This window comes from Halichoeres trimaculatus, unplaced genomic scaffold (assembly GCF_033239565.1).
Source record: "Halichoeres trimaculatus isolate MK-OKI-2021-1 unplaced genomic scaffold, fHalTri1.1 fHalTri1_scaffold_9, whole genome shotgun sequence".
Taxonomy (NCBI): domain Eukaryota; kingdom Metazoa; phylum Chordata; class Actinopteri; order Labriformes; family Labridae; genus Halichoeres; species Halichoeres trimaculatus.
Window position 1 is genome coordinate 24,617,733 of NW_027437188.1, and position 24,085 is coordinate 24,641,817.

General features: G+C 40.0%; 2 protein-coding genes across 2 annotated transcripts; one reads left to right on the forward strand and one right to left on the reverse strand.

Moving 5' to 3' along the window:
- Positions 1-1,528: 1,528 nt before the first annotated feature.
- Positions 1,529-18,121, forward strand: itpkcb (inositol-trisphosphate 3-kinase Cb). Its single transcript, XM_074679186.1, has 8 exons — positions 1,529-1,660; positions 3,372-4,679; positions 15,060-15,159; positions 15,242-15,455; positions 15,619-15,823; positions 16,225-16,326; positions 17,437-17,508; positions 17,630-18,121. Exons 2-8 carry the CDS (start codon positions 3,540-3,542, stop codon positions 17,837-17,839), a joined length of 2,043 nt encoding a protein of 680 aa, XP_074535287.1. The 5' UTR covers positions 1,529-1,660; positions 3,372-3,539; the 3' UTR covers positions 17,840-18,121.
- Positions 18,122-18,890: 769 nt separating this feature from the next.
- actmap (actin maturation protease) lies at positions 18,891-23,791 on the reverse strand. The gene is made up of 7 exons (XM_074679187.1): positions 23,548-23,791; positions 23,229-23,434; positions 22,017-22,085; positions 21,689-21,813; positions 21,336-21,465; positions 21,135-21,205; positions 18,891-20,396 (listed from the first exon to the last, which is right to left on the reverse strand). Exons 2-7 carry the CDS (start codon positions 23,399-23,401, stop codon positions 20,062-20,064), a joined length of 903 nt encoding a protein of 300 aa, XP_074535288.1. The 5' UTR covers positions 23,402-23,434; positions 23,548-23,791; the 3' UTR covers positions 18,891-20,061.
- Positions 23,792-24,085: the final 294 nt, after the last annotated feature.

The following is a 24,085-nucleotide window of genomic DNA, read 5'->3' on the forward strand; positions in this document are numbered from 1 at the left end:
CAAAATTAAGAAAAACTCACATCGCTCGAATTTTATTTTGTCGCTTTCGAAAGGAGAACAGTTGATTGAAATGAAGCAAGAAAAAGAGGGAAACCGTGATGTGTGCGTACCTCAATGTGGACATTGAATTATACATTTCAAAAACACGAAATAAGCACTGGACGGCACTGCCCGAGAAACGGTCCCAAGAAGCAATGGTGCATTCAGGCCCCGTCAGCGAACACAACAGATGAAGCCAAGAGTGAAATAATAAAAGTCATTTAGAGTCAGTGTCAAGCATGGGTAATTTAAGAATCTGATTTTTAGTGATGCTCACTAATTAAGGTACACATTTTTTTTTTTTGCAAAAATTAAAATCTAACCTTTTAACACCGCTAAACAAATGATATCTAACACCATATATTCCCCTAAAAATGTCTATTCACAATAGTGATGCTAAATAACTTTACACCAAAATATATTTTAAAAAATGTAATATGGAAAATGCTGTTTAACATTAGAGTAGTTAAGATAAATTATCATTAGATAAAAAAACGAACTTAAAGATTTATAATTTTAAATTATGTATGTTATCTGTTTTCTCCCCAATGCAAGCTTACACATTTATATATTATAAATTACGAATTATTCTTAAGTGACTACAGTAAATTCAAATTGATATCTTACTTTGCCAATAAATTTAACTGGTGCAATATGCTCAAAAAACTGACCTTTAGCTTGTGTTTGAATACATTTATGAGAAGACAATGGAATGAAGTTTACATTTGTAAAATTGTGGTGTGTTCTCTAATTTTAAACTCCAGTGTGTGTGTGTGTGTGTGTGTGTGTGTGTTTTTATATATATATATATATATATATATATATATATATATATATATATATATATATATATATATATATATATATATATATATATATATATATATATATATATATATATATAAACTAATTGATTTGTTCATTTTTAGAAAATACACATTGAGTTAAAAAAAATGTGTAGCTGGCCAAATGTGTCTGTAATTCTTCAAGGGGTGCTGGTGAAACATTAAGGGGTACTTCACGACCCTTTAAATAAGTCCAGGAAAACTTGGATGGACACGAAGTATTAGTCCATGAATCATGAAAAATAACAACCCGAAGGCGTAATCAATGCGAAGTAATTGTTAAAGTTACCAAAAGTGGCACATAAAAGAGTTCTTTTATCTTATTACTGAGTATTCTTTGACATTAAACCTCATTGGGGCTTTATTTCCGTTAACACTTCAAGGCATCACTGTAGATCCTCTCGTGCTGTCACTCTTTTAGACTCGAGTCCACCGGGTTTTTTTTGTTGTTGTTTTTTTCCGAAACGTCTTGAATACATTGGATATGCCTGTTTAGCCACCCTCACACTGGATTTGGTAGCCACCAAGGACTGCATTACCCAGAGAAGCCGTTAGCAAGCTAGTCACAAAGCTAACTGTGTCTCTTGATAACGTCAGCTGAGTCCTGCCTCTGTTTGTCAAGCTCTTCCTCTTTCTTTTAAAACCACATGCTGACAGCACAGAGCAGCACTGTACACAGCTGCTAATGGATAAGTCGTATCCACATCCCCTTCACAGCCTGCAGAGAAAACCAGCCTGCATGGGAATCCAGAGAAGAAACTTCTAAAACTACTCTGGTAAGTTTGGGCTTAAGTTTTCGAGTTTTTTTAATTATTCAAGCTGTCGATGGGTCACATACTGTTTCTACTCCTTGCCTCAGTAAAACAGAACCAACACTGCTTCAATGATAATTGTAATGTTCTTTAAATTTGCCTTTTCTCATTACTTTGAGATTTTGACAGGAATTATTTTGAGTACTTTTCACTTTGACCATAAAGTGTGTCTTTGGGAGTGAACAAACGGATGTCAGCTACTTACAGGATATTATGAATTACAGTGTCTGAGTCAACTGTTGTTAAGTCATAAACCCTTTTTAGTGTTTTATATGTTTGGCCATCTTCTCATAAAGTGTATAACACTGGTTGACCGTGTCTTCACATGTGTGATATACACTCAGTCAGTCATCCCACTGTGAGTCACATTTTGTGATTATTTATGATTTTGATTACTCAAGAATGTACTGGAATGTGTGTGTGAGTATAAGAGTATGAGCTGTTCTTTCCATTGGTATCCTTCCTGCCTCATTTCCTTTCTGTGAGCATTCCTCTCTGACAGCACACGGACCATGGAGCTGTCACACTAAATGATGGTGAATAACACTCAGCTGCTCACTCTGTCTAATTCAAAGGACCGGGAATGTTTCCAGGTTTCCTTACTGTCTGTCCTCTGTGATGAAATATTTGAAACATCATCAAAGGAAGAGAAGATATTATTTCACAATTTGGAGTTCACTGTGCCCTTTTAATGTCCATGATAATTCATGATGCGCAAACAGAATCTGTGACAAGGAGGAATGAATAAGTCACATATTTACAGTTTTTCTATTGTCCTGACTTTACATCTACCAGTCCAGACTAGCTAACATATTTTCTGAATATAAGCTTCCTAGTTTCAGCTTCTTGGCTATGTGGGCGTTTTCTTTCTTTCTGTCTTTTTACTGTAGTTTGAAATGTGGGCTTACATACAGCTTATACACATGTCATCTCCTTTATACCTTCGCAGCATTGTGTTTGTGATCTTCTTGAACTCACAGTATTACAACCAGAAAAATGTGTAGCAATATAGTTTTTTAAATGACATATATTAAATATTCTCATGATTCATTTCAATTGCTTTTAAAATAGTTGTGTGTGATGCAGCTAGGTGTATAACAAATTGCCCTTCAATGTAAAACCCATTAAGACAATGTGCTCACTGGGCTGTAAATGTACTTTTGAGAAAGAAGTTTGAGTCAGCTATATCAGATCAGTAAATACATTGGCCGGCAACTAGATGGCAGTGTTACACTGACTTAATTTGTAGAAACTGAGCCAAGAGCTCGGTTTTTCAAAAAACTTTTTATTTTTAGTTGGTTTTTAAATTAGCCTTCAAACGTTTTCCTGTGATATTTATGTTGTTAATGTCTCTATTTGTAATATTTTCCTTTTTTTCTGGTAAACTTTTTTTTTTTTTTCAATTTCAGCACGTTATTGACCGAGTCCCTTTCATTTTTAATTTCCTACTGCATTTTCTAGGAGCCTGAATTTAAGCAATGATAGGTCACATTATTTGGTATTATGTGATTAGACTCTGTAATTGTTTTCTCAAAGCCTCACTGAAGCGTTTTTATTGATAGCAACGTAACTCCAGTGATTCTGTTTCACCAAGGGGGCTTTGTGGGATTGTCTGGGTATTATTACTGTAGACTGTTAATTCATGCACTTATTCATTTATTCTCTGTTTCCACAGATATGACTAGTGTCAGCGTGGAAAAAAAGGTGGAGCAGTTTCTGATTTCCCAGGCTAGAAGAATGGATGGTGACTAAGTAGTTACTGTACTTTGAAGTGATTTAAACTATTTTCAAAATCAACCACTGAGGGTGTGTCTGCTTCAGTATTACTACTACGGCATGCGGGATGGGCCAAACACGCTCAGATCTCTCGAATTCCACCGCCACACCAGTCAGAGCGAAATGGAAAGCAGGCAAGGCAGCCCAGCGACTCCGTATCCGCACATTTAGGAGCGGAACGAAGCGACGGAGGGACCAGATAAACAGGAATCCGATGAAAAACAAAGTGCTGTCGTGTTTGGGAAGGAGAAAGCGAGACTCCAGTCAGACAGAAGCAGATTTTGGTTGCGGAAACGGAGCTGGAGATCCAGCAACGCGCAGCGATCACAGAGTAGGAAAGTTGCCGAGAGACGAGGTTACCTCGGTGGTCGGGGAGCAACGAGCATCCCCTAGTTGTTTTGGTACACAGTTCGGCCTAGATGGAGGCATCCAACACGCATTGAATCGAGAGGCACCGGCTGGCTCATCTGATGCGTCCAGTTTGGAAACGCGGAGCGGTGAAGCCAGCGGTGCGGGCTGTGAGGAGCCGAAACCCGGACGAGAGGACAATGCCTCGTATCCCCCGACGAGGGCCATGGAAGACCAGACACCGGGGGGAAATGACCAGGACCGTGTTGTGTGTGAAGTTGATGAACCAGCAGGGACTAGAGTGAGTTCAGCTGACCCGGGCACTCGGACTAGCCCAGACCAACCTCTGGATAATGAACTATTGTTGAAAGCAGAGCACGCGGAGGCTAGCATGACCAAAACTGACCGGTTGACCGTTACATGTCCGCCGAAAGAAGCAGGGGACCAAACAATCTACTGCCCGGCTGAGACCGGGAGTCGAAGTGAGTCTGAACACCACCGTCAAGGCCCTCCAGGAGGAGGCCAAAGTTTCCCCGGGACCATACCGAAACTCATCATAACGAGAGACCCCAGTCCGACCCGTTCTCAGGAGACACCGGCCCCGCTCAGCGTCCGGACAGAGCTGAGCTCCAGCTCGTGCCTCGATCCTCACCCGGAGGATGAATCCCCCTGCTCGGACAGCGGCTGTGGAGGGTCCCCCGCGCTGATGCGATCACCGAGGAAGCTGTCCAACTCTTCCTCCATCGGTCTGTCTTCAGCCTCGTCCTTCGAAGAATCCGAGGACGATTACACTGGGAGCGATATCGAGTCCAGTTTGTCTCCGGCCCGGTCTCTGTGTAGTCCAGATGATGGGACAGGGGTGAGTGTCCTTTTCAATGATTAAAATCAAATGTGCAGTTGAATAAACAACCAAAGTTTCATTCGTGTTGAGGAACTGTAGACTACAAAAAAAATCATCAATTTGTTTATTTGCTACTTTGCAGCTGCAGATCAAAAGGTTTGAGGTCATGATGAATTGCATGTGTTCCAGTTAGTATTGCACAGTTGATCCATAAGACTGTACAACACCAGTCACTGTTAGTAGTTGCTGTTTCTGGAGTCTTGTTGGTGGTATTGATAGTTCTTACATTTGATGCCTCTTGAAATACAGTGACATACAAATTAAGAAACACAAAGACTTGGTCTGCTAAGGCTTCTCCTCCATGGCATGTGAGGGATGCAATATATTTTTATTTAAAGTTATGGTCTGATGTGAAGACACATATGTATGTAACTGGGCTCCCTTGCTCTGTGCCAAATTTAGATCATTGAGAAGGAAACTGACTTTTCTTCAGCCCACACCTATGCGACCCTCTACTCCCATAGCTCATGATCACATGCTCATGATGTGCTCAGCTGTCAGACCATTTAAACACTGTCTGAATGCATTTTTAAATCATTAGTCACCCTATCAGAGTTCCCCCTTTTACACCTCTCATACTTCCCAGAACAATCTAGTAGTTAGTTATCTTTCCCAGAGGCCAAGTGTTTTCCTGTCCTCCAGACATGAGATGCAGTCTAAAGTTTCCAAGTAGGAAGTTGTGATGTTTCACCCCCCTGAGTCAGAAGGCTTTGAAGCACGTTGACGAGAAATGCTTGGAATGAGTCTTGAAACCAGGATGCCTTTTCAGGAGATAATCTTCCAGTATTCCTGCTTGGTTTCTCTGCGGCGTGTTGCCTAGGTTGTCTGTTGAGGTTAAATTATCAAGGATGTCCAAACTACAAACCTAGCAGAAGCTGCACTTGATAGTTTTTTCAGGTAAATCTCATCGCAGAGATTTTCCAGACGACCGACCAACCCTGTCGACATTTATTTTCCAATTTTCCAGCGAGACATGACACAGAAAAATATGACAGTATGATCTGATTGAGGCAGTTTTTGCTCTTGTTTTATCCTACCTAAGCTGACATAAAGCTGGACGTTAAGTGATTGATTGCTTTTGCTTCAATGTAAAAACAAAACCTTTCACCAAATACATTTTTTGGTTTTATTTGAACAGATATTTCACACAGATAAGCATCAGTTGTACAGAAATGAACTTTCATATTTGATTTGTTGGCTTTAAGTCAGTTGCCCATTAAAACTATAACATTCAAACAACGTGATTGATTAATTGTACCAAAATTAAAAAAAATAAAATAAAGTAAATTATAAGAAAGGTTAAAAAATTACTCTACACCAAATCTGCTTGATCGGTGTCATTAAATTTAGGATCAATTACAGATAAAGTCAAGCTGCTCTCCACAACCTGCAAAAAATTGACATGGCCTACAAATATGTTAGCCTGATCATCATCCTGCCACAAAACATAAATGTTCACATGTCTGCTAGGGATCTGTAATGCACCTTCATTTTGAGAGGTGTGACAAATAATTTAAAATGCTTTTAGAGTAATCTTCTGATTGATATTTCCTGCATAACTTAACAGTCAACAAACCTTCCCTGGTCTCTACCAGAGCCCAACATGACATCTGCCAAGCATTGTTGCCTGTCAGTAATCTATGTCATCGCTGTCAGGCAAAAACCTCACATCTACAAAACCACTACCTTTCACCTAGTGAAAAAAACAACTGTGGTTTCAAACAGTTACAAAAAAAAATGGGATTTGGTTAAAAGTTTATTTTAACAATTTTGATTTCTGAAATCTTCCATGAAACACTCACAGATGAAAAGGGTGACCAGTAACACCATGATGTGAAAAAATGCAAAAATTGAAATTGAATTCTGTTCTGTGCTGTTGCTTAAAAACTGATGAAAAGAATCAATTTGCCAGTTTTAAGTTTGCACCCCATGTACATGTTCTACGTTGTAAAAACCAGTCAAATAGTTGTAGCTCTACAAACAACTCCCTTTATTGCAAAATATTACATTTTAAGTGGACTCCCATTGTAGATTTCATAATGCCTCTCTTTCAGTCTGACTTCGTGTTGAGTGAAATCATGTGAATCCATTCCATCACATTTCTCCACAGCATTCATGTTCTAGTCGTCTGTTAGTTACAGTAATGATGATCAGCAGGTCAGTGGACAAAGTAATTTCCAGGCTGTTACACAGAGCCAGGAAATGAGCAACCTGAGGAGTTGCACTTAAACTGTTGTAGCAAACAGGATGACGCTGTCCTGTGGTTTCTGATAAGAGTTGCCTTTCACTGGGCATTTTTTGTTCTCCTACACTAAAAGTCTGTCCTTGATTGTGAAGTAATTCATAAAAAAGGGTGTGAGTTTGTTGTTACTGTCTTCAAAAAGCAGTGGCCCAATGACTGCGAGCAGCCAAACCTGTTAAGTTTTGTATGCGCAATGACGTGAGTAGATACTTGCTCAAACATGCATACTCAGAGAGAGAGACACACATGCAGCGATGCTGTCTTGCATTCAGAGTTCAGTGTGTGTCATGGAAAATTGGGCTGAAGGCAGAGCTGGTTGCTTAGCGACGTCTTTGCCATATATGGTACTATTTTTTGTACTCTTCGTCTTGTTCTCTGTTTCTGACACAGACAGTATCTACTCTGTCCCTGACACTTGAATGTTGTATGTTGAATTCCTCCACAATCAAACCTTCAGAGCTAACAATGATCATATTATTTTAAACCTTGTTGTCAGAAATTCTTTCATCATGAGACACTCTTTCTCCCCGTACTCAGTTTCTGGGCAGACGCTTCATATTTTGTCCCTGAAACCTCATGAGACACAGTGGAACACCTATACAAAAGGAAAAAGAGAGTAAAAATGAACAAAACAATTTACTGAAACTTTGAACACGTAACCTACACGTGACAAATTTTTCCTTATTCTGCTTATTCACATTAGCCACAATGGCAGCCCTGTTTTTCTGTGGCAACCATTATTCAAAGTCCCACACTACACTCCCACACCACTTATACAGAAAACCCATGCTGCACAGCAAAACAGAAAGAGAGTAAGAAACAAGCAGCCAATTATGTTTGTTTGAATCCACATTTCTAACAAATTAAACAGAATTTTATAATTTATTTTCAGTCAAAGTATTTGAAGAATATTTTTAGACACTTTGCCAAAGTGAAAGTATCACTCCCCTTCCTATACAATATATATTTACAGAATTCAATTCACATTAAACTAGAATCAGCAAATTGTTAATTTATCATCTGAAAAGGCAATTAAAGCTCCAGGGAAGTTTTTAGGTGATTTTGTGTCAGAGTAAAACCACCATTAATTCCTCTTTATGATCCACAAAGGCACAAAAAAACACCACCAAAGAGACAGAGTCTCTGTTTTTTAATTTTCAAAGTCTGTAACCACGTTGGGGGGCGTAGGTGTCAAATGAGAGATTCTCAAAAAAGACCCAAATTTCACCCTTTTTATATCTGATACTCACGGAGGGTGATCAAGTGTTCAGTTATAGCCACGTGAAACCAGAACTTACTGATGCAAAGGCCAGCAGTGAAATGAGAAGGTCTCAGAGGCACCAAAAGTGACACAAACAAAAGGATCCTTACAGGAGCTTTGATGCAGGAAAGCAGGCAGTTCTTACCCATCATAGTTTTCTTATCACCATATCAGCGCTACTGATACACAAATGTGTGAGTTGTGATTTTAATTGAAATGTTGGTTGAGATTGATCTCTGCATGAAAGAGAAGAAGTGATAAAGATGGATGGGATGGAAATGTGAAAATGTGTGTAGACTGGAGCACATAACTTTAAAAGATGTACCGAGGGGCTGTATGTTGCAAATCACAATTGCATGATGGCCACTCATTACATAGTTTATCTATATTTATTTTCAGTCATAAATTGGGCCAATTTTGCCTTTTTTGACAGGACAGCTAAAGAGATAAAAGACCATTGGGGAATAGTTGGAGCAGCAGAAGATTGCAAGGCCAAGAGTGTACCTAAAAATGATTTCCAGTGACAGTGTACAAAAAAAAAAAAAGATAAATTTGAATTTCAGTCTAATTATTGTTTTAAGAATATGGATTTTTTTTTTCCTCGCTGAAACAAAAGAAAGCGTAAGAACGAACTGACAAATAAGAATGTCACAAAATTGAAAACAGGGCTGTCACATTTAAACCCTTTGTGGGATAAAAAAATATAAGTTTTAACTACAGATACTATATTACATAGTAAGTTGAAATTTTACCTGTTTTTTTCTCACTTTATCATTAATCCATAAGTAATACCTAACCACTATGTAAAAGTGAGAAACGCACATCGAGTTACTGTAGTGAAATACTGTGGGGCTTTTTTTATTGGTCTAAAAACCATAATTATTTTTAATGAAAGAAAAAAGTGAATTCTTGGATTCTACCAGCTGATTTCTTTTACTAGTTTTGCTTGAAAAACAATCAAAAAAGAAGAAATCCTTCCAAATTCAAACAGCACTGGTATTCAAAATATGTGAAATTCTAGCTCAAGAGGATGGCCGTAAAAATTAATATAATAATAGTTTTTGCAAGATTTTTTGGTCAAGTAAGGTTTCATGATAATTTTATTTTTGCAAACCTTCCTCACGTTAAGCGACCACAACAGCTGAGATGCTTGAAAACTGAGTCTTGCTTTAGGGGAAAGGGATGTGGTTTTTACATAAACTAGTTTTCAGAGCAGAGTTCTGACAGTACCTGAGAACATGTTGTAGCGCACACATGGAGTCACTCCTGTAGATAATGATAGTTGTCTGACAGGTTCTGCTTTGTCTACACACACACACACACACACACACACACACACACACACACACACACACACACACACACACACACACACACACACACACACACACATACACACATACACACACATACAGCTATTGAGGTAACAGACAACTGAGGAATTTGTCATAAGGACAATAGGAGAGTATGGGAAGCTCTGCCCCCCCCTTCTCTCCCCACACCCCATGCTGCCACTTGGTCATGAATCCGACAGGAGATTGGCTCAGCTTGGGGCTCAGGATAGGCCCTGCAGGGATTAGGGGATGAAAAAGAGAAGAGAGGAGAAGAGGTTAGGCTACAGAGAGAGAAGACAGATCATTGTGTGGAGGTTAGCACCTTCAGGGAGAGGCCAGGAATGATTTAGGAGAGGAATTCAATGGAAAGGGGGCTAGTTCAAGCAGGCAGATGATATACACAAAGAGAAGAGTAGAGTGACAGCTTTATGTCAGCTCCATGACTGTAGAGAGGGTATTTAGTATTGGGAAAGTCGCAAGAGGGGAAGGGAGGAGCGACAGGATGTTGAAACAGGAGATATTTTGAATTAGGTTGCAGAGAAGGAGAAGGGGTCATTGTGAAAAATAAGTAGAGGAGGATTATTTACCAGGCAACACAAGCCTCACTTTTAGACCAACTGGAGCAGGAATAAGGCTGAACATTAGCCAGGAGCAGACAGGAGACTCAGAAAGAGGCAGTTATAGATGATTTTGAAGGATATCAGGACAACAGGGAGGCACACATCCCTGGTGGCGCTCGCCCATGAAGACCCTGTGCTAATGGTGCGGAGTGTTTTGTGCTGGCTGCGTTCCCGCTTCGTCTCCGGAGCTGTGTGTGCTTGTGTCAGCGCCTGCCTCCTCCTCCACTACTGCTCTGTTTGCCAGGTAGGAGACGGAAAGCAGCACATTTGTCCTTAGCAGATTTAGATCAGTCTATTACAGCCTTCAGTTTTATTTGTGAACGTCACTCTGTATGAGGACAGATGATATCAAAAGCTGGTGGCCAGTTGAAGTATTTAAATGTCATCTGATGAAAATGTTAGTGTGGATGTGGCTGTCACAGTGATGGTTTGTCGGGCACACAGTATGTACTTAGTCCTGTGTGATGATCTCTCTATCTGGGTTAAGTAGTGAGTAAGCCAACCAGCAGGATCATCACGCTGCAGGCTGGTCTCACACTTGATTTTTTTGCTTTCATGACATATCAGGTTTTTATTTATGTTTATGCATTTCAAAATATGTGTTTACCGGACAAGGTACCAGCACAAAACAGAGCACACTGAATGAACTGCAGAGAGTTATGTCTCCAAAACAAGCCCCAAATCCTCCAGGACAAAGACCGTTATACCCTCATGTGGGGGACTTGAATGCACATGTAACTTATATAACTTAAAGTACCTGTAGGGAATTTCTAGCTGGTTATGAAACCACCTGAAATTTATACTGTTGACACTACAATACATACAAAAGCAAGTAAGACTACCAGCATTGAGACTGCCTGTTTTTGTGTAGTCACTTCATTGTCTAAAACTGCTACACCAGACATGACTTGAGTAACATGGCTAGCTGTTAGCTGCTGAATTAACAATGGGCTGTGTGTCACTTTTGATTTAAAAAGGCAAAAAAAACAAGCTCAAAATGTTACCTGATCAAGTAAGGACATGCACATTTGGTTACTAAATTTGTTAATGGCTACTTCCATAACGCTACAATGCTACGTCAATGTAAGATGAATGACAGATGGCATCTAGTAACATGGTGCTATTTAGCAGTATTCTGAAACAGGAAATGACATTTCAGACAAGTGGACTGAAACATGCACGGAGGACTAAGGTTGTCGTTTTTGGTACAATTAATGCTAAGCTGATGGTACTGGCTCTGGTAGTGGTAGTCACACTCTGCAAATTCATTTAAAAATGTTTACTTGGAGACTCTGTGATCTCCTGTTTTGCTGTGTTGAACAAACTGTGCTCACTTTTAACTGTTTAGATTGTTTTTTTTTTATTATTTAATTAAGACTGGTTAGTTATTTAGACTTAAAAAATGTGTTTGAATAATGAGGAAATTAGACAACTTGTAACATCCTGTCTGAGAAGTTTCACTATAAATGGCCCCAAAAGGTTGTAGTTTTAACTATTCCCAGGGTGAACAACTGGATAAATATTCTTAAAAGGTGTTAAAACCAATTTTACATTCATTCTTTATTACAATGTTAAAAGCACAATTGACATTCCTCAAATTCAAAGAAATACTACATGCATCCAAAGCGTGATGAGTAAAAAAAGATGCTACAGAATACTGTTGACTGAGATGCAGGGATAGAGATTGGCCATAGAAGGACTTCCGACAGATTTCAAAGATAATTTAAAAATAGAAAGATGACATCTTTATGATGGAAAGAGCTTATAAAACAAGAAGGATGAAGTATTCTGTGAGTGATGCATTTGCGAGTTATATAAAAGAGAAAGCAGAGTTGGTGGAGATGACCTAAGTGTTTAAAAAAGCTCAGATGTGTGGGAAGAAGACAGCAGGGACTGTACAGTGTGCCCAGTTTGAAATGAAAAGCAAAAACCAAGTCTTTCTCAAACAGAGAGATTTTTTAAGCATTTTTCATGTCTAAAAAAAAAAAAAAAGCTGGTAATTTTAGTCAGGTACACATGACCTCCACGGAGGAAACACATGAAACTGTCAGCTGGAGCCAATTAGAGAGAGGCTGAAAAGTGATAGAGGAGCTGCTGGAGATGTGGGTGTCTGCTTCCCCTGTCACCCCCCTGGTCTTTTATACATCACTGATGAGGATAAGTGAATGAAGCTGATAGCAGTATAAAAGAGACCTGATTTTATATGTTTGGCCAAAAGCAGAAAGCTGTTTTAGGAAATTATTTTTGTAGGTTTCTTAAGATGAACCTATTAAGTCCAGATACCAATGGTATATCAAAGCTTTGGCTAATACGGTTCCTGATCCAAACCAGCAGCAGAATTAATCTAACATTCTCTGTCCCTTTATTTGGGAATGAGTTGAAAAAAATCTGAAGTGAATAGATATGCCTTATGGATCAGTCCTTTTTCAACAATATCTGATCTAACTTTTTGAGTCTGCACTGGAACGATACCTGGTACCAGGATGGTATTAGATTGATGCATCCCAGTTTTTGTCCACAAGGAAACATCTGTATTCATCAGTGCCACTTATGCAAAACACTTGTTTGTGTAATAACATGTAATATGTACGAAACTAAAGTTCATGTCAGTCCACCAAATTTCACATTAACATGTGACCACATAACCCGAAATGACAAGCATGCACCTTAAATACAAACTTAATCAAAGCTGTTTCATGTTTGTATAATTGCAGACAGAACTCATCTCTCTTTGAAAAGCTCCTAGCTTAAACATCCTTTAAGGTCTCTTATTCTGGTGATACGTGTTAATATCAGTGTAGTGTTGTCCTTGATTAGTGGGTCAGGAGCTGTTAAAACTGCTGCGCTTGTATCTGACACAGTGTACTTTGCCAGTTCACTGAGTGCATCAAAGAATGGTCTCTAAAGCTGTTACTGTACAAAACACCCCACATGAGAACTGCCCTGTCTCTGCCAGTTGATCATTATTCATAATAGTATGCACTCGTTCTGCAGAGTCATGAAGTGCTGCTGGTCTGGACTGGTCTCCTACGTGGACCCCTATAAATGGTCCAGTCAGAGAGCTGCCTCTCCGTCTCTATGAAACCAACACCTCTTGTTTTGTTTGCTAAGAGTTTATTTGAAGGGGAGGAATGGAACGATGTATCTGTAATGTCTTTTGTCTGGAACAAATGAACCAAACGTCAGATGTGGGAGCACCCTAAATAGAGGCACATGGGAGCCAAATTGACCGCTGACGTCACAGAGAGCTGCGTCCTCCCATGCAAGACACCGAAGTAGTCACTACTGCCTGCTTTGATTGGTGCTTGATGAAATGTGTCATGATGTCGTGGAGGAAATGATCTCAGTTTAGAAATCAGAGCTTTCATGTTGCAATTTTTGGTGAAACTCAGTCAGCGTTCACGTTTCATCACCGTTCTTTGTCCTGAGTCGGCAGGAGTGACCTCAGGGTTAATCTGTTGATGCGATTGGAGGCTCAGCTGGCAGGTGTCTACTCGTACTCACTCTCATTACTCTCTGCCTCTTGTGTCTCTGAAATCCTCAAGTTTACCAGCTGTCTGACGAAGCAGCAACCTGTTGCACAAAGTTTCATCATGAGGAACCAGCGGTGGAGTGACAGCTGTCGGAAAATCTTATCGTTCCCTGAACTCTTGTCTTTTGAAATCCAGAAAATTAAGAAAGTGATAACATTTGTAAATAAAATCCAGAATCTATGCCTATTATCCAAACAACCTAGACAGTGAAAGAGGAGGCTTCACCTAAAGTGTAGTTTGCATCTTAGTAATCCAATAAAGTGGGAAATTGATAGAGTTTACTCAAAGCAAGCTCTTTTCCATCTTAAATCTTCACTTTTAAACTAACAGTTACTAAACCTCTCTCTTCAAACTCATTAATAACAGTGTTTATCTTCCAAGTTCAACACAGTCTTTCAGTTTCCGCTGCGTGTGTATTTCTACATTAAGACTCTTTTATTGTGACAGAGTTTCAAAAGAGCAGCTGTGGAAAGAATGCATGTGATGATAGGTGAACATGTAAACACAGCAGAGATAGGCCAGCCTGCAAGCAGCTCAGTCATTCACAGACGTTATATAGTTATAAAAAGATTAGTTTTATTATTCTTACAGCCTCATGTTCAGTTTTATTGCTCACATTTTTGTCAGTCACATGCCTGCTTTGTCACTCTGTGAGCGTTTCAGTAAAAATTTTATTTGCATATTAAGGCAGAGATGGAATGATCAGAAAGACTGCAAACTGTGTAGGAGCCAATTTAAATAATCAGTTGTCCTTGCTACTATAAAACTCAAACTTCCATCCTAAAGGGTCCGTTTGTTGTGATTTCCCACACACACAGGTTCTAATCAATCCATGTCATGTTCCGCCCAGATTGCTTACGTCAAAGAGTCCCTTTTGCAAACTGTCCTTGCCCTGGTGTTTCCCAATGCAGATAACCATAAAGCAGGCACACACACACACACACACACACACACACACACACACACACACACACACACACACACACACACAGGGACAGTAAGGCTCTATTTTACGACACCACAGCGGTGGCTCTGGTAAATGTTTTATGAATGGGCTTTGTGTCACGTAGGTTGTGCACCTGGCCTTGGCTAAAGGGGTTGATCTGTCCAATGTCTACTGAAGTGTGTGTGTGTGTGTGTGTGTGTGTGTGTGTGTGTGTGTGTGTGTGTGTGTCACTCTGTGCACAACACAGGGTGTGTTCTCCTCTAATGAGTAATCTTACTATCGGCTGGTGTTTGACAGAATAGAAACCATAAAGCTGATTTATTACAGCTTGAGACATTTCTGACGATTACTTTGTTTTTCCAAACTAGAGGATGACGGTTTGTGATCTTTTTGATTTCCCAGAATAAGTCCTGGCAGAAACTGAAAACCATGGTTCACTGGTCCCCCTTCGTTGTGTCTTTCAAGAAGCGCTACCCATGGGTGCAGCTAGCTGGCCATGCAGGTAAGCAGGAATATTCACCTTCTAACACAGGCATTGTTGTGTCTTCAGTGTGTAACCTTCACTCTGTGTCTCCTTCTTCAAGGTAACTTCCAGGCTGGAGAGTACGGGCGCTTGTTGAAGAAATACTGTGAGTGTGAGCAGCTGTGCCTGCAGCAGCTGATGAAGGACACTCTGCGTCCCTATGTGCCTGGTTATTATGGTGTAGTGCAGAGAGACGAGCAGGACTACAACCTGATGGATGATCTGTTGGCAGACTTTGACTCGCCCTCCATCATGGACTGTAAGATGGGCAGCAGGTACATGTTTGCACACACAAAGAAAGCACAAGCTTGTTCTGAACATTTTCATCATCTTCACAGCAGTTAGAGCCTAGCTTTGTAAACAAACCTTTAGACTCAGTTCACTGCTTTTTTCTCTCTCCTTTGCATTTTTGTGACAGTATGTTTTGTTTTTTTCCAGGACTTATTTAGAGGAAGAGCTGATAAAAGCCAGGGAGCGGCCTCGCCTGCGAAAGGACATGTATGACAAGATGGTGGCAGTGGACCCTGGAGCCCCCACAGAGCAGGAGAGAGCCCAGCAGGGAGTCCTCAAACCCAGATACATGCAGTGGCGGGAGACACTCAGCTCCACAGCCACCCTGGGCTTCCGCATTGAAGGCATTAAGGTCAGAGTTCATTCTGCAGATCCAGATTGCTAAACCAAACAATGGGAGTGATTATTTATTCGTCTGTCTACTGGGTAGACCTCACATGCTCCACTGGAAAGAAAAAAACGTGATCTGTCAAAGTGTTTGGCTACATGTGGAGCCGTGAAGAGGACTGTTAGCTCTGTCAAAAATAAATCCAGAGCTTCTTATCAGAGCAGACCAATAAGTGCAGATTTGCATGCTCCACTGATATGAATGGAAACGTCTGATGACAAACAGCATGTAAAGCAGTCAGCTGTGGCTCCATTTTCTAGCAGCCATTTGCAGTGTTGCACTTGCAAAATGCTTGATGTAATAATAACTGAACAAGAACTGTAAAAGATAATTAAAAAGACACTAACAAATATTTTTTTTGACAGAAATCTGATGGGACTTGCAACACAAATTTTAAGAAGACCAAACACAGGGAGCAGGTGATGCAGGCCTTGGAGGACTTTGTTGGTGGCAACACTCAGATTCTGGTATGTGCACTGCTCCTGTTTTTTTGAATAAAGGAGGGTTTTTTGTGTTTACTTGATGAGAGTTGGAGAACTGAATTGGCACATGTTTAAAAGCCATAAGGACATATTGGTTAGCTTGACATCTTTCAACAGGGTACAAAATTCCACTTACTGGCACCTCCAAAGGTCAACGACTAACACTTTGATCCTGTTTGTGTGGCCAGGGACCAATGGTTTCCTAGAAAGTAGAGCAGACCAAGAATTAGATTAACAAAAATGACCAAACAATTTTCTATTCTATTTTATTCTATTCTGTAATATTTAGTCAAATTCTATTCTATTTTCTTCTTTTCTGTTCTATATTTTTGTATTATTATATTCTCTTCTCTTCTATGTTTTTAATATGCCATTCCATTCTATTTGATTCTACTGTTTGTTTGTTTTTTTCATTTGTATAGTTGTCCTTTTCTAGTTTGTCCTTCTAAATTTTATGACTTTTTTAGTCATTAATGCTTTGTCATAATATACTTAATTCTATTCTACTCAATTAATGTTTTAGGCCAGTTATTGTTTTCATTAAACAAGCAAGGGTTAATGTATAGTGAGTGGGTGGTCACATGCATTAGAATCAGGGTGAGTAGGACCTCTACCTTGGTTACGAAATAATATACTATTGATGCAGCTTGATGTGTTAACACTTCATGGAAAGAGATTCTTATCAGCTGCCTTGCAGTGTCAGTAAACATTTTGCAGAACATTTCAGTTTACAACCCTGAAACATTAGCCTGCTTATTTCATAAATTAGGCCGACACCAAACTTAACATTTTCCTTGACGAAGGTTAATTTAAAAAAGATGAACAGGATGTCTCACAGAGAGTTCATGTTTAACATTTCTGTACTTATTTAGCTCTTCTTCTTAAAGCTTTGAGGTTAATCTTGATCACTTCATCATGATCAGTTAATCATCAAGGACACAACCCTCACACTTTCAAATTTGTTGGTGTTATCACTATTGCCCATGGTTTTATAATATTTATTTATCAGGATCTGGATCAGGACAGGATGTAGGGTGAAGTTTGCTATCTCACAGTCTAACGTCCTTACTTTTGCTTTTATTTTATTTTCCTCAGAAACTGTACCTGCAGCGTCTAGAGGAGCTTCGATCAGCTCTGGAGCAGTCACACTTCTTCAGGTCACATGAGGTGAGGCACACTGACACACACAGTTCTCTTTCTTCTCAAACAAACCTGTTTTCATCATTAGCTCATGTGTTGAATCACTCACGCCTTAACTCACCTGTCTCACTGGTTTTTGTGTTCCTAGGTTGTGGGCAGCTCTTTGCTGTTTGTGCACGATGCCTCTGGGAAGGCCAGAGTGTGGATGATTGACTTTGGAAAGACGGTTCCCCTGCCTGCTCCTCGGACACTGGACCACAGGACACCCTGGGTGGAGGGGAACAGGGAGGATGGCTACCTGTGGGGACTGGACAACCTCATTGACATCCTCAGCAGTATGCTCCCACAGACACCTTAAGCAGGGGGGCGAACGCGGTAAAACATTTGTCTAATTCTAGATGGTGAAACTTATCTGCAGTTTGGAGAAAAGGATAAAAAACTGAGAAAGGCAGCCACCTGTGTGATGACTTTTTCACAACTTAAGCCAAGATCCAAGTGTCTTTAACAAGCTGAACTGTTTCAAGAGGTTGATCAACGAAGACAAGCGCAGGAATTATGATGCAAAGTGGAATATGCCGAAAGCCAGCTAGCTCCCTTCATGGGACTTTGTTGGACGAAAGAAGATTTGATAACCGCAAAGTGATGTCGTCTGAGAGAGCCAGTCCTCCACCTGATCCTCTTCCTCTAACACCCCCTCTGCTGGCGAAAGTGGGACATAGCACCCTGAACTTGATTTTTTTAGAGCCCCTGAGGAGCATTCAGTAATAGGAGGCTTCTTTTATTCATGGACCTCGTGCGATGTTTAACTACTCATTAACACTAAAACACTGGTGAGACCATGTGTTAACTAACTTGGTGTGTACATACATTTTAATTTAATTTCTTTGCCTTGGTTTAACCTCCTTACCTTGTTTGTACTCGTTTTTGTGCCTACGGTTGTTTGATCATTCCAGTACGGTGGACTCCTGCTATTTTTCTTCCAAAGAGTTCACCCAAGTGTAAACTGGTTTAATCCCAAAGTTTAACTTTGCATAGTTTTCTGGATTTGGATTTTTTGTATATTGACGATGCAGTGAACCACCACCCCCCTCCTCCTTTGACTACAACGCTCGGCGGCCATGTTTGTCTGGAACATTTGTTGCACTATGGAGCCTCACAAAGCCATTGAACAAATCAAACAGTGCCTCTGTGATTGTTTGGGTGGGTAGCAGCAGTGTGTGCTGGGTTTACAGATGCCGAAATTCACAAGTTTGACATGAACTTTATTTTGGTGTTTCCACTTTAACCTCTCTAGTCAGTGTTGCTTTGGATTTGCAAGTTTTTGCAGTGAAGTGGTGATGTAAAGGGTGACTGGAAATAAGATTTACATGATCAAACTGATAACTCTGTGAAGGCCTTTGTGAGGTTTATATTATGTAACAAGCAACCCGTGAAACTGGAATGGATGATGGCACACTGAAACAAAAAGAAAAGCTTTATTTGGTTCCACTTGAAAGCAGATTTGTGGGATGGAATTTTTGAATGCAAGTTGGAGTTCAAAGATAACTGCAAGAGCTTCATATGTGTCGTTCTTTAACTGGAATACAGCAGGTCAGCAGCAACATCAGTCTTCCAGATAACCTCTGTCAGTGTCAGGCAGCACTGAGTGGGAGTGGAGTTGTTAAGTCGGTTAGGAGATGCAAATTTTCTGCACGAGTGCTTTAAACATCTGACCGCATGAAATTCTAATTCTAGCAATATTTTTCATCTCTGGAAGAAAAGAAACTACAAAGAGGGGACTAATAAAGAGTTTACAAGGTATAAATCTTCCCCCACAAATCTTCTTTATGTGTGAAACTTTTGGGTGCTGCTGTGTGAGCATAAGAAGAAAAAACTGGATTCAGAATCAAATTTTGTATTTTTAAAAAGCAGTGTATTTTAAGTCACAAAACATGCTGAAAGCTGAGTAATTCCCAGATCTTGAATTGCAATAAACTGGAAATAATATGTTTTCAGAGTCTGTTTTCTCTTTACAAATCTCTCACATTGTTTATGTTTCAATATTTTTCTTCATTGTCAAAACACACACACACACACACACACACACACACACACACACACACACACACACACACACACACACACACACACACACACACACACACACACACACACACACACACACACACACACACACACACACACACACACACACACACACACACTGCGGCAGTGAATTTGTACAAGTACTCTTATTTCTGAAATTTGAGAACATTTTCATGTAAGTATATCAAAGATGACTATAAATGTGCAAAAAGAAATTTTCCATATCTTAAGGCATTATTTTGCACACAGCCCCCTCTCTGGGTCAAGGCTTAGTACAGCTCATGATGTTAGAGAGACTGCTTGCAGAACTTATTTCAGTTCATACTGTCATCATTGAGCCTGAACGGCACCCACAGTAACATGATATGACACCTGTAGCCCTTGGGGTATCATAGCTGTAACACAAAGTTCACATTTGTAAGCCCTATTCTGACGTGAGGTCACTGTGTCGCCTCTCAACATAATGGTCTTAGATGCTGTATCCCTGAGTCACGCTTATTTCTCCTTCTTTGTCCTTGTGTGGAGTAACACCACCTTCCCAGCCAGCCCTGCTTCCACTCCTCCCAGAGGAACAACGTACTGGGTCCCATCATTCGCCCTCTGAGGATCCAGCGTCCTCAGCTGCTCATTGCTCTGAGCCACGCTGTCCAAGCTCCACAGCTGGTAGCGCAGGCTTTTTCCCTGCTTAGCTAGGATGTGAACCTCTTTGACTGCTGCTCCAACAGGACGAGGTGGACTGTTGTCGGTGATGAGGTGGAGCCAGGACAGGGTGGGATCAGGCTCTGTGTGATCTGTGCTCACGCTCTGCAGGTCCAAACCAAGGAGCACACCTGGAACAGAAAGATAGATGTGGTTCTAAATACCAGTTAAACTCTATGTGAGCTATGCATTCTCAAGGCTGTATCCTCAAAAAAATTTACCTTTTCTCTCCTTCAAAAATGAAATAAAAAAAACTAATGGAAAAATTCAACAAAAAATACTTGCTGTCTGCTTGCTACAGATTTAACGACTTCTTGTTGGTGTCAAGGTCATTTGAAGGTAATTCTACATCTTATATGTCTACTGCTTTTTCAAGTTTATTTTCAGTATTATTGACAGAGTTTGCAGGACGAAAAAAAATTGCTCTGTCTTTTTTAGTTTTCAGGTTTTCCTCTAATGTATTCCCCTTTAGAAGCAATGTACTTTGTAGCCAAAAGCAATGTAATTTGAATGGTTTTCTTTATCTAAACTAATGTTATCAGTCCTTCATTAGCTTTTTCACCTCAACCCTGACACCTTTATTATGGTATGATATGATACCATAATGTATTGTATGGTATAATATGATACAATACAGTACTTAAGATATGATATGTGAGATACAACAAGATGTGAGACAGAATACATGAGATATGATACAATTTGTAAGATACAATATGATAACCTGCAGCTCAGGTTCAATTCCGACCCAGGGTCCTTTACAGCATTTCATCTCATACTCTCTGAAGTGTCCTGCTCTTTCAACTGTCCTGTTTTCTAAATAAAACCCCAAAAGTAACTTTTAATGAAACTTATTTTTTCAGTCTTACCTGAAGCGACTGCCCAGTGCGCCTTGTGGCCGCCGCGCTGGCATGGCTCATGGTTAAAGTCCTCATCATATCTGTGCATAAAAGTCAAGAAAGCTGAATCTTTTATTTTCTGGACAGAAGTTGCAGTCATAAAACAACCATAAAACTATTCTTTGTGAATAAGAACCCTCGTCAAGGCCATGCTGTTTGTGTGCAGGATACGGAATGAGAACAGGTTGTCTCCCCCACAGATGTGCAATGATGATCTCTGCATTGTTTCCACTTAATCCTCCTGACAGCAGGTCCACCTTACAGCCACACACCTCCTCCGCTAGCAGTGCCATGTTGTCAGCTGAAAAAATAAAAGCCTTAATGAGCTCATAAAGAAACAGACATAAAGTCAACCAAGTGTGATTCTTTATTCCTCATCTGTTTACAGCAGTTTAATGTTAGCCCTTGTACAGCCTAAGAGAGCAGTTTCTTCAAAAAGCAAAACCCTCTGTGCTTTATCACAGTTTGTTATTCTTAACGTTCCAAACAGACGGGCTCAATCAGTTGAAACAATTATTTTGTACCTGAAAACATTTCGCCCTGAGCAGTGTAGCCCCTCCTCAGTGCGGTCTGAATAACTGTCTCCATGTCAACACTCAGCTCGGGCTGTCGTAGCTGAGCCGCCATCCACAAAGCCACCAGACCACACCTGAAAAGTACAAGAACACAGTCACACCCTGGCAAAATATGCCATATTTAATTACTTAAACACAACTTCTTTCAGGTGAAACTCATTGCACAATGGTCCCATTGTACGTGTGACTGCTGTGGTAACATTTGTTTATGTTAAATCAGTAATTTTGTTTATTAGCTGGTTGAGAAGTGTTTGAGTGCCGGGGTTTATGGACTTACTGTGGACCATCTTGGATGAGGGAGGGCACATAGGTGTTCACAAGTATCCACTGCAGGTCCTTTCTAAAGCTGGAGAATGTTAAAACCCAACATGTAAATCTTTGAAGACAACCAACACCACAGTTCTTCCAAAAGACCTTCTAATAGGAAAATAAGTAAAACTAGAAATGAGAGAAAAATGAAATTTAGTTGGTTTATTAGCAAAAACTTTTCTTCCTCTGACCAGCAAAATATCTCTTATGCGAGTTGGGTGGTCTTACTTTTTAAGTTTATATGCATTATGAATTTGGGCGGGTAACCATTGATTCAACACTGCCACTTTTGGGGTGTAGTTATTGTTGTGTAAGGACATTTGTAACTCATACTGCTGCAAATTTAAATAAAGTGGGTATAACATCAAAACACAGTAGCTGTACCAACAAACAGCAGAAAATTCAGGCTGCAACATATTCGTTCAGATTTTTCCTGTTCAATTTTTTTTTTTTTTTCAATTTTCTTTGAATCGTGAAACCAGTAGTGCCCAGTCCCATTTTTTCACCAGTAAACCTTATTTTATCCCCCTGTTATATGCCTGTAGAAAAAGAGATATGATTATGACATCCACAAACGTATGGTTTAGTGCAGGATATTTGGAATGTATCTAATAATCTGAACACTCACTTCTCACATCTGATACAGTCTCTTACAAGGTGTGTAAGTTCTGTGACAGCAAAATTATTACAAGGATCATAATAAGATAATAAGATAATAAGATAAGCTTTATTGTACCCGGAGGGAAATTTGTCATGGACAAAGTGCAGTGCTGCTCACATCTGATGCACATTCACTCATACAAACATTCATACCAACAACAGAATACAATTTCAAATACAATACCATGCTTGTTGTAAATAAACAAGTAACTGAGTAAAGGCTGTGTTTGCTGTGGCATGCCACCAGTGACACAACATGTGAATAAATACAAACATACCGGTACAGTGTTAAAATCAATGCCAATAAAAAGAGATTTAAAAAGAAATTGGTGGGAGAAAGAATAAGAACCCCCTTCTGCTCATGCACTAGACTATTGTATTGTATTATAAGGTGTTCATACAAGTAACCGAGGCTTCAATAAAACCCTTACTAGAATGGAAAACTATTCAATTTTTCTCTCTGGACCCAGGGTTGTGCTCTTCAGAGGCTATGTGTTGATCTTGTTATTGCAAATCTCACCTGCTCTCCCTCTGACTGAGCAGTATGCGAGCCTCAGTGTGGTTCCCTTCTACAGGACTTCTGCTGCTGGCTATAGTTTGATACAGCTTCTTCCTAGGAGCTGAGGCTGGGGGAGGAGGCGGACCTGCAGGAGGAGGCGGTGGTGGTGGTGGAGGAAGAAGTGGTGGTGACATGGTGCACTCCACTGGCACTTTTTTTTAATGTTCCTTAGAATAACAAAATCAGGTAAGTTGGTTAATTTTTTAGCACATTTACGCTGAGGGAATTCATATCCGCTCTTTATGCAAATGACACGAATTTAACCCCATTACCTACCTACCTTTGAAACTCTGCTGACGTCAGTAGCTACATGCAGGGCTAACGTTATAGTCATCATTGCACTTCGAGTGGCAACCACATAGCTTTTAACATCTATAGGTCCCAAAAAGACGATAAAAGTGGTCTACCCCCTGCCACACCACCACAGACGAGCACAGTTAGCAAACAGCACTGGTGTTTAGGGTTTGCGTTTTGCCCATATTTAGCAGTGGTGTATTTCCTTCGTCTTCTTTAGTTTCAGTCAGATGACGCACACACTCACAGAATTTTTGTCACAGCGCCCTCTACTGCTTTGTCTGACTTTGTTAATCTAGGCGTGATGTCTAACATTGAAGAAAATCACTTCAGTATTCAGTTATTGGTGAGCGTTAGCGTTAAAGTTGCGGAGAAGAAAAGACCGCAAAAACGCAAATTATAGGTGATAAGTTTGTCTAAGCAGGTGACGTCCTGTGTGTTGCACCACATTGTTAACCGAAGCTGAAAGTGGTTACTTGCTATTATTTAAAAGCCCAGTTTTCTCATTACAATCGTCAGATTTT

Bases quoted from the DNA above. Each gene is read 5' to 3' on its own strand.
- itpkcb (XM_074679186.1), top strand. From the start codon at position 3,540: ATGGGCCAAACACGCTCAGATCTCTCGAATTCCACCGCCACACCAGTC. The intron at 15,456-15,618 runs GTACATGTTTGC...GTTTTTTTCCAG, and splicing joins GACTGTAAGATGGGCAGCAG to GACTTATTTAGAGGAAGAGC. The intron at 16,327-17,436 runs GTATGTGCACTG...TATTTTCCTCAG, and splicing joins GTGGCAACACTCAGATTCTG to AAACTGTACCTGCAGCGTCT.
- actmap (XM_074679187.1), bottom strand. From the start codon at position 23,401: ATGTCACCACCACTTCTTCCTCCACCACCACCACCGCCTCCTCCTGCA. The intron at 22,086-23,228 runs GTGAGATTTGCA...AACATTCTCCAG, and splicing joins CTCAGTCAGAGGGAGAGCAG to CTTTAGAAAGGACCTGCAGT. The intron at 20,397-21,134 runs GTAAGACTGAAA...TTTCTGTTCCAG, and splicing joins GCACTGGGCAGTCGCTTCAG to GTGTGCTCCTTGGTTTGGAC.